Consider the following 19229-nt stretch of genomic DNA (forward strand, 5'->3'; position numbering starts at 1 on the left):
CAATCGACCAGGGGTGGAGTTGTGTATACGCAGCGTTATTTGGTATTTTTGGACATTTTTGAAGTACATGTGAAGTTTTACTGAACTCTCTGTTTATTTGAATCATCACAAGTGTGGCTCACTCTCAGTTTTCAGCCAGCCGCTGTACGCTGTGAGCGGAACGAGTCCTCCTGCTGCTGCTGTGGGAAATTCCACCACAAGGTCTAATAACAACACGCCAGATTGTCTCTGCTCCCCAGAATAGAACAGACAGCGAATGAATGGAACAAACTGGCCTATTCTCTCCATACATAATCACTAAATGATGACTGTGCATGTGAGAAGTCGCCTTAAATCGGAAGATTACGACGCCAACAATAACGCTGTCGGCTCAGCTGAGTGGACTTAGTCAAAGCCGCGGTGACCTTGAACAGCAGTCCTCACTCTTACACTGTATTTGGAATGGGAGGAAATTCAGCCCGCTTCCCCCCTTTCCTGTTGTAGTTTTCAAAAGATCATCTGCATTGGGCTGGATTGCATTGCAGTGACATCACCCGTGCCTGAAAAAAAATCCAACGGCTGCATGAATGGCGTTGTGAAGAGGATAACACTCCGGTCAGCTTCTCTGAGCCATACGTCGGCTACATACCAGCTTCACGCTCCGCTGAGCTAAACGCTCTATAATGATGGTCTCCCCCTTTCGACTGCGGAACATTTCAAAATGTCATCAAAAGAATTTAGATTAAACAAAAGCACTAAAACGATAATGAAGTCTGGTATGAGTTCATTTGAATACATATCATGACTTTATATCATATCACATCACATAAGGCTACAGCGGCTGAGGGCTGATGTATATTCCAACGCAGAGTGAGATGACAGTTTCTGCTGTCATAAAAAGAGTAAGTGGGACATTTTTACATTTTGAATACTGTCAAATAACCTCCACACATGAGGAAAGTCGTGTGAGAGTTGATCCTACTGCAAGAGCATTTATATGAACTGTTTTGATGAGCAGCAGTGATGATATGTAACCGTGCGTTTACTCAAGTATTGTTCTTCACCTGAGAATTTCCATTTTATGTAACTTTAGACTTCTATGAGGAAAATATTGCACACTGAAAACCGTGTATCTCCAATTTAATTGCATTTTCTTTTCAATAAACTGGAGGATTAAGTGTTCCTTTGTGTGTCGAGGAAATTCTTCTACCTCTTCAACTAAATAAGTTACTTTTAAAAAACCTTGGACTGGCTTTGAAAATAGGTATCCTCACAAAGCTGAGAGCAGGTCTGCTTTTCTAGAGAGACAATCATAATGATCTGATGATGACAATACGATACAATGCTTTTAGATCAAAGTAATAGCAGTAGGTAAAGGTGGAGTTAATTAAGGTGCAGTTAAAAGTCTAAACAACCCAAAAGTAATTAAAATGAGCACAACCTTTAAAAGTGCACTTGTAGTTTTATAAAAAGAAAGATGATTTTTCGCATAAAGTAAACTGAATAAACAAACTATCTTCATTTTCATGGCTGAATGAACATAATAAACAAATTGATCACACACAATGTCATACTTCGGTGAGATTTGTGTTCATATTTGGCGGACCCTGCCACCTGTCTAGCCTCAGTCTTCTGGGGACCTTATTTTCCTCTGAGAACAGCTTGTTATGGAAAAGATTAATATTTCTGAATTTGTATTATAACCTCACTAATATTGTAAATATTTAAATTCTCTGGATTTTCTGGAAGGAGGTGGTGCAACAATTTTTTTTAAGGGCTTAACTGTCATTTGCCTTTAAAATCATTAAAAAATATGTAATTATGAGCACTTGCCTCATTTACAGTTCATGTATAATACATAATGAAAACATATATATCTAAAGCCAGTTACCACATCAGTTTCTTTAGGACAACATAATTTCTAGTAGGGGTGTGCCAAAATATCGATAGTACGATATATCGTGATATTTCGTCTTGAGGTACGTCATCGATACACTGGCGCCAAATATCGATATTTAAAAAATGTACAAAAAAAAAAAAAAGACACCACCACCACCACCCCTCTTCGAAGGACAACTTTATCTTTATTCAAACATAGGTATACAACCAAATAACATTTTTAAAATGGTTTAAGCAGCTCCGAAACCCACACATATCAATATTTAATGATAGTTGTAGTCAGTGTGTGTGTTAAGCAGAGTCACTGTGCAATATACTCTTTGTTTACTTGGCTGTCATTCATGTGAAATTGATTGACAATGTTTTGTAATTCCTGTGAAATGGATTCAGGGCAGTCAATAAATTCAGAATTTCTTCAGTGACACAGATATCGTGATGTATCGTGGATGAAATTTCTTGCAATATATCGATTATCGCAGAATCGTCGTATCGTGATATTATCGTTATCGTGGGCAAAATATCGTGACAGTATCGTATCGCGAGGTACCTGGTGATACCCTGCCCTAATTTCTTGATTGATTAAAGTAGGTTTACTACATTTCATAGAGGAGCGTCATTCATGCAGTAGGATGATGGTTACACTCAAACCTGCACTTAATCTAAAGTTATTAAGCCTTGAGTGCACTTCAGCCGGCCCGGAGAGGCCTGTTACCAGGAAAATGCTCAGTCAATATCAGTCGGTCAAGAGCCAACAATAATTAGCAGTACATTTTAGGTTTGAAGCCTTCTGCTGAGTCAGTCATGAGGCACTTTATGGGAGGGGGGTGTCTGCTCGCTGCTGCTGCTGCGGCTCAGATGATAAACTCATATATGTCGGGACTTGACAACGAATGGGGGGGAAGGATGAAGCAAATGGACACTGAAAGGCACATTAACCTGAAGACGGCTTTAACATAAAGCACAAGCGCTGCAATACTGCAGACATTAACGTCAGCTTCATTAGCGCTGCTGCTGCTGTTCACGGTTCAGTTATTCATTTATCAGTCTGCTACACTAATGAATGCTAGTTTGTTGTCCTAAAGAAGTTATATAAATAGTCAAGAGTCATGGAGTCGTAAAAATAAAACAGATTTTTAAGGGGTGGAGTGCGGAGGATGAATTTAGAATGGGAATCAACACCTCACATAAAGAAAATAGCACCGAGGATATTACAGGTTCTCTATTGTCAGCCGGGCTTTAAACGCTCAGCGACAGGGATCATCTTCCTCTCAGATGATTTATACGACCTTATCGTCTTTCCTCTCCAAAGTTCGCAGCTTAGACTAAGTTTTTAAATATATTTGGGAGCACAAACCTAGAAGAGAGATGACTAATAACCAAATATATTCCTCCTGACACATTTGCCATGAATTAAAGTACGGGAAAACAACTGCCCGAGTCATTTGCGCCTTGAGTTTTTTCCAGACAGTCGTCAACATTTACACATGCCGCCTTACATCAGTTAAAGGTGTACGAGGCTGATTTCGCATTAAACACGCCCTGAATTCCATAATGTCAATGTCTACATGTTTTATATTTAGTAACCCAGAGATCAACCTCTCCTGAGCCCCCTCCCGTGCCACCGACCCGGGCCGTATTTCACTCCGTCAGGCGTTCAGTGTTTTTTTTTTACTTTGCAGCACACTCAGCCCAGCAGTGTGAGTCAGGGTGTGATTATCATCATCATCAGCTGATCCTACAATGGTTATTAATCGCTGACATTCAGATGTAGACATGACACAGACGGGAGACATTTCAGTGTCCAGTTTCGGGGGGTCCTAGATGAGATGTGGTCACGAGGAGGGGGCCCGAGAATATCTACAAACGGCCCTGAACGCAGACATGACATGAAGAAGATAACACTCTGAATCAAACAAGGGACTATTTATAAGAAAACATCTGTGTACTGAGAGAGGGGCTGTCTCCAGAATAAATGACTAAATCAACTCCCCTCGCATGATCCCCTGAAGTCCAGAACCCCTAAACACCACCATCTACGTCCAGCAGTGTGAGCAAGGGCGTTATCATCATCATCATCATCATCAGCTGATCCTACAATGTTTATTAATCACTGACATTCAGATGTAGACATGACACGGACCGGAGACATTTCAGTGTGTATGTTCACAGTTTTGGGGGGTCCCTAGATGAGATGTGGTCACGAGACGGGGCCCGGAGAACATCTACAGACGGTCCTGACACACAGACTGATATAAAGAAGATGTCATAGTCACTCTGAATCAAATAAGAAACTATTTACAGGAAAACATCTGTGTATAAGTCTTTAACAGAAGCAGACAGAGGGACTGTTTCCAGAATAAATGACTAAATCAACTCCCCTCTCATGATCCATAAAGTCCAGAACCCCTACAGAACCCTATCTATGGCTGTACGCCTTTTATAGCTTAGGGATACCGATACTTTCACGCAGCGCACGCACGCAGCGCACGCACGCATCCACGCGTACGGGACGTCGAGAGCGCGCATGCCTCCACAGCACCGTAGATTCTCTCTCTTCTGAACCGTCTGGTTCCCCGAGAAGCTACGCATTATGTGTAGAACCGGGCGCAACACATTTCTCTGAATCCGCTTCCGGAGTGGCCGACGACACCGATGCACACAGACCCGATCACACAGGGCTTCTCCCTCCTCTCCTTCTCCTTCTTCTTCTGCTTCCACCACCCGAACAGCACCGAACGGTAGCAAGCTGAGAGACGGGTTGCGGAGCGATTGGGTTTTTTTTTTCTCTCCCTCTGCCAGAACCTGGAGGATTTCTCTACCCGGACTAGAATGATCCTCTCTGTGTGTCCTCATACACGGATGACAGCCTCCAAACAAACCTATACTGAAAACTTTGAGCTCTGCATCTGACGCTGGAGGGTGTTTATTGAGATTTTTCTTTTTCTTTTTTTTTTTTAAAAAAAAGCCCAGGTCCAAAGAGCAGCAGACATGATGCAGGTGCAAACTGTGGTGGGCTGAACGTGGACTGACATGACTTCTTGCTCGGTGGTGCTGACGCGGTTCATTGTGCCATGCCAACCCCGCATTGTCAGATGCCATTTTACTCTGCGTTATTACCCCAGCGTCTGGAATTCCAACATACTGGGCCTGTTGTGTAATTAGAAGTTCGTGAGGCCCCCCAAAAAAAATAATAAAAAAAAAAAATACCCAACAACGACAACAACACGCTGGTGCAATGAGAAGAAGCGACGCTGCGTGCTGAAGCTTTTATGGGTCCTGCGTACTCAAGCTCCCGGCTTCCACTTGGAGAGGTGTGCTGCGGGGCTTCGGCACACTGGCTGTCGGCTTCACATCTGGACCGCCCGGGTACTGTCATCTGCGGCCTGTTCGGACCGTGCACTCCCTGAACTTGTATGCTGACGGGGGGAACTGACTTGAGATCGGCTCGGATGGTGGCGTATTGAAGGGAGAGAAAAGGGGGGCTGAATATTTTTTTTTTTTTTAGGGGGGGTGGGCTTTGGACTTTTATTTTTTGACGTTATCGGTGATCCACTCGGAACACCGTGGTCCAAAAAAAAAAAAAAAAAAAAAAAAAAAAAAGCTGGACTGGCTGACTACTCATGGAAACGGCGTTCGTCCAGCTATGGATTTTGCGTAGCGAAGTCACGCATCTTTAAAGGCAACGCGAGGGTGACATTGCAGTCTTCTCACCACATCGGTTATTTCGTCGTCCGACACAAAAAAAACAAAAGAGTGAAAGTGGAGTATTGTCCGTCGTACGTATCAACGCAGTGGGATTTCTACGTCTGGTCGGCGTTCCCCCCCACCCTTCCCGCGGTGACGGTTATGGGTCGGAAGCGGTGTGTCGGTGCAGATTGTTCCAAGATGGCGGCCGGGTGCTGCGGGGTGAAGAAGCAGAAACTGTCGGGATCGCCCGGGTCGGGGGGTCCCGGCGGGGTGGGGGCGGGAAGCGGGGTGGCAGGAACCGGACATTGTGGCTCGGAGTTGGGGATTGGCTCCTCCGCGACCGTTGCAGCAGGGGCGAACGTGAGCAGAGCCAACGGCCTGGGGGGACCCGGGGGTAACGTTAGCGGCGGCAGTAGTAGTAGTGGTAGCAGCGGCACAAACGCTCTGTCCCCAGCCCCGGCCGGTTACACTTCATCCGGCCTCTCCCCGAATCTCAGCTCGGGACCCGGTTCGGGAAGTGGAGGCAGAAAAATGGTCGTCTCAGCGGAGATGTGCTGCTTCTGTTTTGACGTGCTTTATTGCCATCTGTACGGATACCAACCTCCGAGAACACCCAGGTTTACAAATGATCCCTAGTGAGTATTTTTTGTTGTTTTTGTCTTTTGTTGTTTTGCTGCATGTCACTAAAAGCTCACTGATGTGTCCCCCTCTCAGCGAATGTGTGTTTAGCGGCACTCTTTGGGCTTGATTCACCTCCGGATCCCGCTCCACTGTTCAGGCCACAGACTGTCACGTCGAGACAACATTTTACTTTTGCTGTATTTAACGTTTAAATCCCTCCCGATGCTAGCTTAATTTGTACCAACTTGGAATTCGGGCCTCGTCGAACAGAGACTGACTGCACTGGCCTGTAGCTGCACTCACATCACATTATCGTTACAATGAATGTTTTTTTATTTGAGTTTATCGATCTTATAATGCACATGACTGGATGATGTACCGTGTCGCTTTCACATTTAATGTGCTTCTTGGCGGAAAACCCCCCCACAATATTAGCTCTGCTGTTTATCCAACTCGAACAACCACAGGCTAACGTTAGCTAAGCCTGTGTGCTACATGCTAACATTAGCAAGCCACCAAACACTTAAGCTAAAAGAAAAAGGGTGGAACGAGTAAGATAACATCGCTTATTTTTTCGGTTTAACAGCTGCAGTTTTTACATTTACGACAGTCCATTGACACTACCATAATAGAAAACCCTAAAAGTAAATGTTGGCATTCTTATTCTTTTAAGTTGCCCTCAATGAACTCCGGGTTGCCACCAGGCTTAGCTTTGTTAGCTATGCGCTGCATTAGCTTAGCAACCGGCCACTAATGAGCTTGCGGTAATTTATTTAATGGTAAATGTATTAAAACGTCTCTGTGCCGTCACTGTCAGATAACCGATCGTGTAGCTGAGTTGTTTTTAACAGCGTGTCTGCTTTACTGCCAACTGTCGAGTCGAAGGGAAACTCAGCGATGACAGCCGATTTAGCATCAGCCAACAAAGAAAAATGTGGTTGGTGTTGAGGACTAAGCAGTTCCCTATGGCTACATGTCACTGTAAACATCATGACAGTCTTCAATACGTGTGGCAAACAAAGAAACACAACGTTCAAACACTCGAAGCGTTCACCAAACACGAGTTTAATCGTGTTGTGACCAGTTTAACTAGGAGAAGATTAAATGTACATGTCGTGCCCCACAACTGCACTCCGCTGAAATGTATCGACCCCTCCTTATACATGTGTTGTAATGTGATAGTGCACGACTATATGGGCGTTTAACTTACACTTTGAGGCTATGAAAGGAATGGTTGAACAACTGCAGTCACGGTTCATAGAAACTTTTGGGGTAACTTATTGACAAGGGCTACATTAAAAGGTTTCAAAATTTGTATTTCTAACAATAATGTTTGTGAATGTGCCTTTTTTTTGCTGTCATGTGACACATTCAAGTGTAAAATCAAGAGTTGAGGACAGTCTGCACGCAATTCTGATTTTACGCTTGAATTGTTTATGGCGTTTGTTTAACACCCCAAAGCTGTTTTGTTGGTAATCATTATAGATATTACAGGAAGCGATCTCTCATACACACTGTTTGTACACGATTAACCAAGTCCCATTTCTGCTGTCTTTGCACATTCACATCAAATGGGTATTTTTCAAATGCTGCTTTTGGCATGTCAAGTCTCTTAACTATCAAGCTCTATCTTCAACATCCATCACACTAAGATTTCCATCTAGAGACCATCTCCAAACCGACTCAAGGCGAAAGGTTTTACACATTCAATATATGTCAGATTCTATTCAAAACACTGGGAAAATGATTTGATATGTGCCAGATGTGGTGGATACAGCTCACTGATCTGTGCCTTTCTGGTGTAAACTAGATTAACCAAATTCATGTCAAATAAACACGCATAAAACACCCTCTTGGTTTTTATTTCAGACGTTACTGATTTTATACATGGCTTCCACTGTTGCCCGAGCCAAGCTTGGCAAGCCAGATTAGTGTTGCCGTTAACAAAATAAAAATCTGGCGCTTGTACGTTAATGTAATAGTGCCCTCCATAAAGCTCTCTCCAAGGCACGGTCCCACTGTCCGCGCTAGGCATCAAACCATCATAAACATTAACTGACATCACCTGTGCAATCAGAGTAAGTGCCTTGTTGTTAGAGTGTGTGATGCTTTTGTTAGCAGTACCGTGTAAAGCTCAAATTGTGAATGTGGTTTGATACAACTGGGAGTTAGATGCTGGCTATGGACATGGACCATCTAACATCATGACTGATTTGAACATATTTAAACCCTTTGTAGAAAACGAACCACATTCTGATTGAGCTCAGGTCTGTCAGCCTTTAAGGGTCAACAAAGAACACACTTGAAATCGACGTCTAACCCCAGCCAGCCAACCATAACTAGGAATGTATTTACAAATGCCCTCCAAAGTGAAAACTCCCACAGGTCTGAGAAACTCATACTTCTGGTCTGTGGTGTCCTCGGCATGTCCTTCACTTGGGGGCATTGTCAGATTGAATTATTGAAATGCTCGGAACAAACACAACATCTGACAAAGACGCAGTGCTGTGCTCAGCCAGTAAACAATGAAGGGCCTGAGATTGTGGATGTGATAATTTTTCTAAGACGGTGGCACAAAAACATTGAAAATAAGAACCATGCTTCTTGTAAATATCAAAATTTATTTCAAAATGATGAAAATGGTATAACCCAAAGCAATGGTGAAGCTTGTTGAGACGGCGCACGTTGCTGTCTGGTGAGGTGACTGGCTGTTCGGCGTACATGTTGTTGACATTTAATAAAAAAAGGCAAGTCTTCTTCTGTAAATGGAGGGACACATGCTGAGAGCTGTGACACAAAGGTAGCTGCCTCAGCCAACACAACAAAACCTTAAAAGCTTATTTCTTCATTTTGACTGCGTGAAGACCACTGGACCACATCTGCCGGCGAGCGCTCTTTCAGGTACGTTAGCATAACCAGCCAGCTGTTTAAGCTAGTTAACTTTAATTAACTTAATGGTTTTATAGTTTACAATGGCTGATAAAGTTAATCAGAGAAGTAATATGTGAAATGTAAGCCAACAGATTTTGCAGCTATAGTGTGCTAAGGAAAGAGCTAATATAAGATTACAGTTTGAAAGTAATAGCCAGATAACGAACATGCTATCTTATCCTTTGTGCTGCCAAATAGTAAACACAAGCAGTATTTTCTCCTCTTCATCAACCTTTGCCCCTGTTGCTCTCTTGTTTTTAGGACAACACCAGAAGACATTCGCCTTTCCTCACTGGTAGAGGGCAAATGATCCACGAAGGGTAAACTGAAGCCATAGGACAGTTGCCATGCAAAGGTTTTCTGAGGAGGAACTGCTGGGTGAAATGTCTGTGACACGTCAACATGTACTTGACATCACTTTGTTTTTCATTAGTCTTTGAGCACCTTTCTGTTGTAGCTGTAATATTTTACTCCTTTGTAATTAAAAAAAAAAAAAAAGGATTCACTGAATCAGAGCTTCAAATTTTGATCTTGATTTTGTAAAACAATTGTTTAATGTGTGAAAAAGCTAAAAATAAAATTGAACGGTTGGTTCAAAGAGAAATGTCTCATGTATGTTTCTTTTGAGAAATTTGGGATTTCGAAGCATTTAACTAAAAAGACTGGCTCGTGAATTAATGCATGAAAAAAATACTTTTTATGATAGTTTCAAAGGTGATTGTTGTATTGAAGATTATTCATAAGGGAAATTCTTTTTTCCCCCCTCTTTTTTTCCCTTTTTATACAGTTTAATTTACACATATTTACATGAGTCAAGCAAGCAAGAGAGAGAGAGAGAGAGAAAAGCTTTGCTGTATCAGTACTCTATAGAAAAGAAAGGACCTTTCTTGAAGTGTTCACCCAAACACCCAGAAGATGGGAATTGTCTCAGCAAGGGTACCAGAACCAGGGAGGTAGGAAGCAGGAAAGTAGCAGTTGGTCCCCCACTTTAGGCCCCTTGCCTACATTTGTTGCGAATCACCTAGTTCCAATTGTTAACACCCACTGTAGTGCAGCTGGTTTGCACCTTATCTGTCTGCGGACAGATTTTGTCACCATGATAGTGTTGCAACTGTGCAAGATGCAGTTAGGAAGATTAGATGTGTGCACCTGATATCAAAATAAAGGCTTTGTTCAAAGATGGGCACGGTCCTGCCCATTAGTACTGAGCACTTGTGCAGTAATGTAGTAATGGGCCGGAGCATGGACATGTTGACGGCATCCCAGCTGCTGTGATCCCATCGCGAGATGGTCTCAGTTACATCCGTTCAAGTTAGAAGTTCTTCTTGTAATCAGTTTGGAGTTCTCTTTGCTAATGCACATGCCCATGGTCTTTACCATACTTCATGAAACGTAAAATGTATTGCTTTGGGGAAAAAAGATAGCTATCCAGTCATGGATGAACAGATGGATATAAACAAAAGCTTGCAGACTTGGATGAAAACTGATCCATTGTGGTGTAAAAGACAATGGTGCCAGTTTTGCCTGATGTGAATAACAACTGTGGCACACTGAAACAGAGTTAACTGGTGATGTGTACATTGAGCTGTATCCGTCAAACTTTCTACACAACAGAAATGTACATGTGTTGTGCACGTTAGTTAACTTCTTTAACACGATCTCTTCTCCTTGTTTTTCAGCCCGCTGTTTGTCACATGGAAAATAGGCAGAGACAAGCGGTTGAGGGGTTGTATAGGTACATTTTCTGCCATGAATCTGCACTCAGGACTCAGGGAGTACACCCTTACTAGGTAAGATATTTTCATTGCTAGAATGACATTGTAGTAAATCACTGTAAATGAGTCTATTGGAAACAAGACCCTTAAAATGGGCGATTTTCTGCAGTCACTAGAACTAAATTACTCTTGGAGCAAATACAACTGTTGTTTTTTCACAGTAATTACTTCACCCATTTTTTCCCACCATGAAGGTTGAATTAAATAGTATTATAAAAAAAAAAGAGAAGGTATCTACTCTGTATGTGTACGCATTTTTCATCAACAGAAAAACAGCATTTGGAGTGTGCTAGCAACATGATTAGTCTTAACACTGAGGATGATGTAGAAAGTTGATAAAAGCATTTCATTCTTGATGAGCTGGCACTGACATAAAGAGGATAGGCAGTGCTACAAATGAAATGTATTGGTACCTTTTTACTATTACTGTAATGTAAGGACTATTGTAACTATGTTTTAATTCATTGTGATAATAAAGAGTCCTTGTGTAGTTTTATTGACAGTGTTATAACCTCTCCAGGCAAACATAAGCACACGGGTTAAACACACATAGGGATGGATTGTCCAGACGGTGGGTTAATCGCTGGTCAGGCACTGCCTCACTTTGGTCGACAAGTGTTCAATTAGAAATCTGAATTCAATATTAATGAAACTGATCTTTTGAATGTGACATGACCCATCACATGACTGAGAGGCAGCACATTACCAGATGATTGTTAAGAACTACAGCCTCAAGTGTACTTAAAGCCTGAGCGTAAACAGAGCCCACTGTAAAAACCTGGTGTAGAATGTTTTTCATTAGCATTTCTTGACCCGAGGGCAGACACAGCTGACCTGTCAAATGCATGCAAAAACATGCAGCTGCTTACTGGTATTGAGTGCTGACACATGCATAAGAAACCCCACTTAGCTGCTGGCAGCAGGCGTGATGCTGCGGCCGTGCTGACCTCTTAATGTTCATAGGCCATCTACATTGGATAAAAAAGGCCTTGATTATCTTTCATCTCACGCTGGAAGTGTGAGTGAAAAACTTGCCCTCAATTTAAAAACTAAAATATATTAATTACTCGAGTTCATTGCATTCAAATCCTAAACATAGCAATCAACCTATTGGCCCTCCTGATACTCGCCTGCGATAACTGTTTTCTGAATCACTTCTTACAGCGGTATGTTCTTTGTGCTTGTATGTCTCCAGTGCCCTTAAAGACAGCCGCTTCCCCCCTATGACAAGGGATGAGCTGCCTCGCCTCTTCTGCTCAGTGTCTCTTCTCACCAACTTTGAAGACGTCGGTGATTACCTTGACTGGGAGGTAAGCGACATGTTTTGCATTGAGGCTGCTGACACTCTCATGCATAGGTGACTCACTCTTTCTGCTGTAAATGCACAGTAGCTCCTTCAAGTTTAAAAAGTTGAATCTGACTTTGTTGGATGCAGTAATTTGTGAAGGTGAAATACATGGTTTCTTTGTTATTCCTGTCTTGAATTCCAGGTGGGTGTTCACGGTATTAGGATAGAGTTTTTCAATGAAAAAGGATCAAAGCGCACCGCCACCTACCTACCAGAGGTTGCAAAGGAGCAAGGTGAGATCATTTGCGCCCCTAAACGATGCAGCCTCATCTGCTTTTTATACATTCTATGTGATGAAGTGTTTTTTTCTAGACGTGGATTATCAGGAATGTGTAAAGAACGCTTTATTTTATCAAGGTTGGGACCACATTCAAACCATAGATTCCTTACTACGAAAGGGAGGTTACAAAGCTCCCATCACAAATGACTTCAGGAAGACCATTAAGTTAACCAGGTGAGGATACACTTTTACTGAATTACCTTCAAACATGGTCATATGTTAATGTCACAGATGTACTTTGTTTACCCACATACTTTCACAGGGATATTGTTAGCTTTGCATCCTGGTGTCAAAAAAAATTTATCACACATTACTAACATCTGCGTATCGATCTTGTGCTGACAAGATCCCGTGTTCATAGCGTCAGTGATCACAACATGAGAGCAAAATGAAAAATAAATATAAAATTCGGGTGATGACTGTAATTTTCTGGTTTAAGAATCAACCTTATTGTCTAAATGAACACCACCACTGAAAAGATAAACTTAATTTTGAGTTAAATGATTATAACCTACCCAAGCATCTTTTCCCACATTATTACCTATTAGAAATATATACATATATATCAGCAAATATCTGTGATAGGTGATGTATCGATCAGGCTCTAGCCTTAATTAGTTTAACACTGCAGTAAATCAGAAACACACATTTTATTGGAGACTCATTCATATGAAAATTTGAGATGGTCCCAGAAAAAACATCGTCACTGCTTTTTTTTTTTTTTTTTGGCATGTAACCAAACACAAAACCTAAAGTATTAAAACTTATTCTGACCAAAGTCACTGATTAATGCACATGAGCACGTTAGAGTTTGTTTTAGCCAGCCGAGCAGAATCGGTAGAACAGAACCTTGTGAAGATAAAATGATTTTTAAAAGAACAAGTGTCACATATGGGATCTAAGCCAGTGTTGTCCTGCTTTTTCGACGCACCGTATGTTCTGCCATTAAGTCTGTTTCTAGATTTTGAGGAGCACTACTTGCACACTGTGCCTTTTTAACTATATGCTGAAAAGTTGTATAAAGCCTTTGTGGCTCCAGTGGGAGCTGCCTCGAATCTGATAAAGTGCCTCAAGTGATGCTGCCACTAGCATCTCACCCAAACATCTTAATGAACTTTTGGCATCTGAGGTGCATTGTGGGTAAGGTAGGTGCCAGCCTTCGATGGGGAGGAATAGTAATGCATGGGATAAAAAAAGAAGACATCTCTGGTTCCGCTCCATCGATTTTTACACTATTTTTAAAACTGTCCACTGAGAGTTCAGCAATGTGCAAAAAAAAGTCTGTTGTATGTTGAATAGATTGGACCGGGTCACAGTAGCTACAGACTGTGGCTTATCACAGCTTTCCTAACATGACACGAGGGTCACCGATCCTTTACTGACGCTTCTCTTCTCATTCCTAGGTACCGTAGCGAGAAGATGACAATGGGTTATGCAGAGTACATCGCCCACCGCCAGCATCACCACTACCAGAATGGCATTGGGCACCCTCTACCACCCTACAACCATTATTCCTGACAGCGAGCCGCATGACCAATCATTGGACCTCTCCGCGGACCTTTTCCCAGGAGAGCCCGCCCCCTCCTGGTCTAGCTATTTCTACTACTGTACCATTTTATGATGATTGTTTCCGTTGCCATGCTGGCCGTCTCCCAGACGTTGACATGGCAACGGGTGGCAACGAAGCATCATTTGATTATGGCAAGAAATCCACGTTTCTTCTTTTCTTTGCCTATGGTTAAGTTTTTGCAGCATATGTATACATATATCTATAACCCCCTTCATTCATATTTTTTGAAAAATCAAACAAATACTAGATTTTATTAATCTTAAGTATGTTAAGCGAAACCTAATCACGTTATATTCTGTGGATGGAAGAAGGTCTCTTCTGGTGGATTAGCCTTGCGCTTATATCGTTTAGGCTTTGCTACGATTTTACATTCACTAAGAAAATTCCTTGGTTTTTTTTTTTCCTCGTTCTATTCTTTCTTACTATTCAGACATGTATTCCATGTAGCAAGGCAACTGCAGTTCACAAAGGCTGTGTCGTCTCTCTTCTGATTCCTCTCAAAAAAGAAAAAAAAACGATTGATTGTTGAGGTTGTTAGCCTTGTAAACTTGTAGTGTTGTAGTCGGAACTATATATTGGGATCTGTGTACTCCAAAGTATAGATTGTAGGATTGTGACGCCCTCAAACCAGCCCACGCTGGTAGTGTTTATTGTTTCAGGTCACAGTCGTGTGTGTGTGTGTTTCTGTGTGTGGATATAGATGCTGGTCTGCCACAAGATAAAAAACCAGTAGAGTCAATTAGAAATTGGATTTCACCTAAAGATTCCCTACAGAGATTTTTTTGGAAACCTCCTGAGTATTCGTAGTGTTTTGTGGTGGAACCTGTAAACCTTGAACTGCGTTTGTTTGGCTAGAGCTTACAGCTACGTTCCCTCTTTTTCTTTTTTGTTGTTGAACTTTTTTGTTTAGATTTAAGGTAATCGTGGAGGAAGCCATTTTGTCTGCGCAGGTGATTTGTTAATTATATTTGTAAAATGGGCCACACGTGGGTCTGACCTCCCCGCATTGGAGAGGGGGAGCAGGCGTATCTGCAGGTCCCGAGAAGAAGAGGAAGAAAAAAAAAAAGTAAATGCATGAACAATGCTTTGATTTGAATTTACTGTGTCTGTTGGTTTCTGAGTTAACTGGCAGGGAGTCACTTGACAGGGACATGCTATAACTACTTAAAGCCATATTCTCTTTTTATTCCACACTTTGTAAGAGTCGTCGGTTGTTTGGCTTGAAGCGTTTGCATTGGGTGACCTCTGATCTATTGGATGTTAAACCTCTAAATGCAACCTTACACCAGCCAGCCTCAGGCAGGGCTGCATCACTGAACACCAGTCGGACCTGGAACGTTTCAGTCATTTGTCACATTTGTCTCGTATATTGTCACCGTGGAAACATTGTCTTGCCTTTTCAGATTATAGCTAACCATTGTCACTCATCCACGTAGTATGATGCATTAAAAATTGTCATTTTGAATGAAGACACACCACTTGACGCACAAAGTAAGTGATCTAATAAACATGTTCGTGTCATTTAGGAGTGCATGTCATAGCTCTCGTTAGAGTCTCGAGCAGCCACGGCGCTGCAGTGAGTCGATTTTAGTTGTTGAAACCGCACTACCGCCGTTCTCTCCTCTGATACTCTGCTGTTCGGTGAGATCCCGTTGATCTGTGTGTCCACGGCACAAGAAGTGTTCCGATCCGTGGTCTGTTTTGTCAGCTGTCTGGCAGTAGGTTCGAGCAAACACGGTCGCGTTAGTTAGAGCAGAATCTCTGCATGGGGCCGAGCGGCTTGCAGTTAAGGTCTACAAATCAAAATAAAAAAGCCAGGGCTTTGTAAGGAGTTAAGAAGCCATTTCCCATCCAAATATTACTTGTTGTGAGTCACATCCACACACACTAGGCTAGTTGGATTTTGCTTTTTCCAGAATGTTCTGAACCGTTGTGGATCAACGTGTCGATCCGCTCGCTTTGGGTTTTTTAGTTTTGCGAACTGGAATTTTTTGAGAGGTTCTTGTTACCTGACCAACATCTGTCTTCGTAACAGCCTTTACTAACTGACAGGTTATTTTTCTTTATGCAAAACGTCAAGGGCTTTTGGCACTCCATCCACAGTAACCCGAAATGACCCAGATTTAAGTTGTGTTGCCTTAAACGAATGATTTAATAAACGATGGACCAGTAGATGATGCTCTGAGTGCTCCTGCCTCCCCCATGGTTTGCTCTCTCTCCCAGCTCCATCCTCGCACCACAGTGTAGGAAATGGCCTCGGATGACGTTCCTCTCACTCGAATGCTATTGCTGATACTATCTCTGACATATGGGGGCTCCTGTATGCCTGCAGTCTCCTGTTTGCTCAAGTCTTACCCCGCTGCTGGTCCTCAATTCTTTCATTTTTGAAAGACACACAAACACAAACACAAACACAAACTCACACTCTGTCTCTCTCAAAAAACAGCCGGGCACTGTGGTGGTGTTTCCCTAAACGTTGAAACCATGGGAAGACGCTTTCACGCCTCTTGTAAAATGTGTGCATTTATGATAAACACACTACATCGAACGTTTTCAAAGGCGGAGCAGTCAGGCGCTCATTTCCTGGTCCATTTAATACAGCACAACCTGAATTTTTCTGCTGCAAAACCAAATTGACCATGCTCTTTTACATATATGTCTTTGTATACACATGCAATGTATTTTGTTGCATGTATGTATGAGTATGAGACCTATGGTTTTATCCATGATATGCTTGATCTATGGCTTAGACACTCTTATTAACCATTAAGAGATTTAAAAGACAAATATGGTGCTATCGGACCTCATATTGGGGTGGTCACAGCTCGTGACTGGTCATGCGGACTCATTGATCATATCATACTTAAAGATGCTGCATGTAAGATTTGCTCTTGAGTGTATTGCTGTGAATTGAGTCACGGCGGCACATTTTTAATACCGTAAAAAGGATGTGACCGTCGGCGAGAGAGAAAAAACAAAACAAAAACAAACAGTAGCCCCGTGAATCTGTGCTTTTTTTAAGTTCAATGTGGGTGATTTGGGATCAATTCCCTATGGGAAAAACAGACCGTTATTCTTACACTTATAATGAAGAGGTAGAAGTCCCTGCAGTCATAATGGGGCTATAGAATGTACTGTCAGTGGTTGTTATTACAATTGAACAGCGATATATTAAGAGAAAATCCTACATGTGTTACCTTTACTATCCTTGATATATGCAGATCTGTTCAACAGGTGTTTTTTTGTTTTTCCTACCAGTGCAAGTCAACACCCCTGCAGGTTTGAAAGGACAAGAAGTCACGCGTAGCCTCCTCCTCCTCCCCCCGATTGCTCCCCCTCCCCCACACTGTGGCCCGACCTCATGGCCTAGTTTGTTAAGGTGTGATGTGTGTCGTTCGGTAGATGGTGGCAGTAGTAGTGGTCGTTGCCTCTCCTGGAAGATGGGACGCTGCTCTTTTTTTTTTTTTTTTTCCGAGCACGTCCTCCCGTTTTCCTTCAGCTGCTGAATCGTTTGACCTCTGTTAAAGGCGAAGTCGTGGACTCGTGAAAAAGGTCCCGTCGTCGAGGCTCTCGCGGCCTCTCAAACTATGTCGAAGGTAGTGGGACGCAGAGTTAATGTTTTACAAAAGAGCGCGCAGAAACTGGTCCCGTTTCTGCACTGACTAACTGTTTAAAGCATCGATACCTCATGGGATTTTTATGGAACGACATTAGTAGTTTGTTGTAGCAGATTGTGTTTTGGTTCCATACCAGGGTTAGAGTTCAGCCTCAGCATTCCTTGCGTGGTCATTCTCATATTTCGTGGAATGCTCAAGCTCGTGTTACCTTCGTATGTTCGACCGAACCAAAGATGCCAGCGGCCATGCCCAGATGCTGCTCTACAGGCCTGGCTTCCTGTCCTTCCAAAAGACACCCCCTGCATTGACAAAATGTTGTTTATGTCTTTTATTTTATTATTTTTTTTGTGCGATTTCTCAACTGTCTAGACTTATGACGCAACCCGATTTTTCAATGAATTTTTCATTGTCTATCTCTGAAGCCGTACATGGCATCAAGGATGGTAAAAAAAAAAAAAGTGGTTGCAAATTGTTGTTACTTGTTTTGTTTATTATTATTATTATTATTGTTATTATTTACAAAAATGAAAATCCCATGGTGTGCCTCCTAGCTTTATGGGTTTATAAATGTTTTTTTCCCTAAAGACCAGCAGTTATACTTTGTATAAAAGATGGATTTTTCCTTATTTTTTATGCCATTAAAGATGAAAAAAGCCTGTTTTCTTTACTCCGGACCCAGTAGCTGCACTGGTATACAATCGCACTGATAGATGAATAAAAAATAGATAAATAAAAAAAAAAGAATAAATGAAACAATAATAATAATGATAATGACAAATGAAATAAGAACTACAATAAACTTGTGTTTGAAATTTTTATTAATAAAAAGATTTTAAAAAAGAAAATAAAAAAAAAAAAGAAAATGACTGTTTTTGTACATCAAAATAAATTCTTTTCAAAAGAATATTTTGGATCTAGTTTCAAAATTATTTTAGTGGTTTTCTATGTTCTGAATTTTTGAGACACTGACTTCTCAGACGTGTCACTGTACAAAACGACTTTCTTCTGTTGCAGTGGCCTGATGGGCTGGGAGGGTTGCCTGGTGTAACTCCTCATACCAACTTTTGTTTCTCTTTTCCTTTAGATTTTTTGGATCTTTTTTTTTTTTTTTTTTTTTTCTGCTTTAGTCACTTGAAAAAATGTTGATGGATAATATGAACTGGGAACTTCAAATCCACCCCCTCCCTCCCCCCCTGTAGAGCTAGACCCCTTCCTCCTTTCCTATTGAATTGCTGTTAGTGTGACGCGACTTGAAATGGGCATTTATTCTGATAGTATGACTAGAAAAGGAAAAAAAAAACACAAAAACAAAAACCAAGACAAAAAAAAAATACAAACAAAAAGAAAGAAATTTTAGAAAAAAAAAAATGCAAAAGAAAAAGTGTGGGGAGGGTTGAGAGAATATATATAGATGGGTTATCTGAGTATGTACGCGATGGCTGTGAAGATAATGTAGTTTTAAACATTGTTATTACCTTTTAAAATCATTTATTCAATAAAAAAATATAAAATCAACTGAAAA

The 19229-nt window shown here is 41.6% G+C and overlaps 1 protein-coding gene across 2 annotated transcripts; it reads left to right on the forward strand.

The window, feature by feature from the left end:
• The first annotated feature begins 4389 nt into the window (after positions 1-4389).
• ammecr1 (AMMECR nuclear protein 1) lies at positions 4390-19229 on the forward strand. Of its 2 annotated transcripts, XM_030437615.1 has the most exons (6): positions 5412-6200; positions 10797-10907; positions 12088-12202; positions 12383-12473; positions 12598-12694; positions 13924-19229. In XM_030437615.1, the coding sequence occupies exons 1-6, from the start codon at positions 5725-5727 to the stop codon at positions 14036-14038; spliced, it is 1005 nt and encodes a 334-aa protein (XP_030293475.1). In that variant the 5' UTR covers positions 5412-5724; the 3' UTR covers positions 14039-19229. The 2 variants fall into 2 exon arrangements, with proteins under 2 accessions (XP_030293476.1, XP_030293475.1); XM_030437616.1 differs by lacking the exon at positions 10797-10907 and having other exon boundaries at positions 4390-6200.

Source organism: Sparus aurata, chromosome 13 (assembly GCF_900880675.1).
Source record: "Sparus aurata chromosome 13, fSpaAur1.1, whole genome shotgun sequence".
In the NCBI taxonomy this organism is placed as follows: Eukaryota; Metazoa; Chordata; class Actinopteri; order Spariformes; family Sparidae; genus Sparus; species Sparus aurata.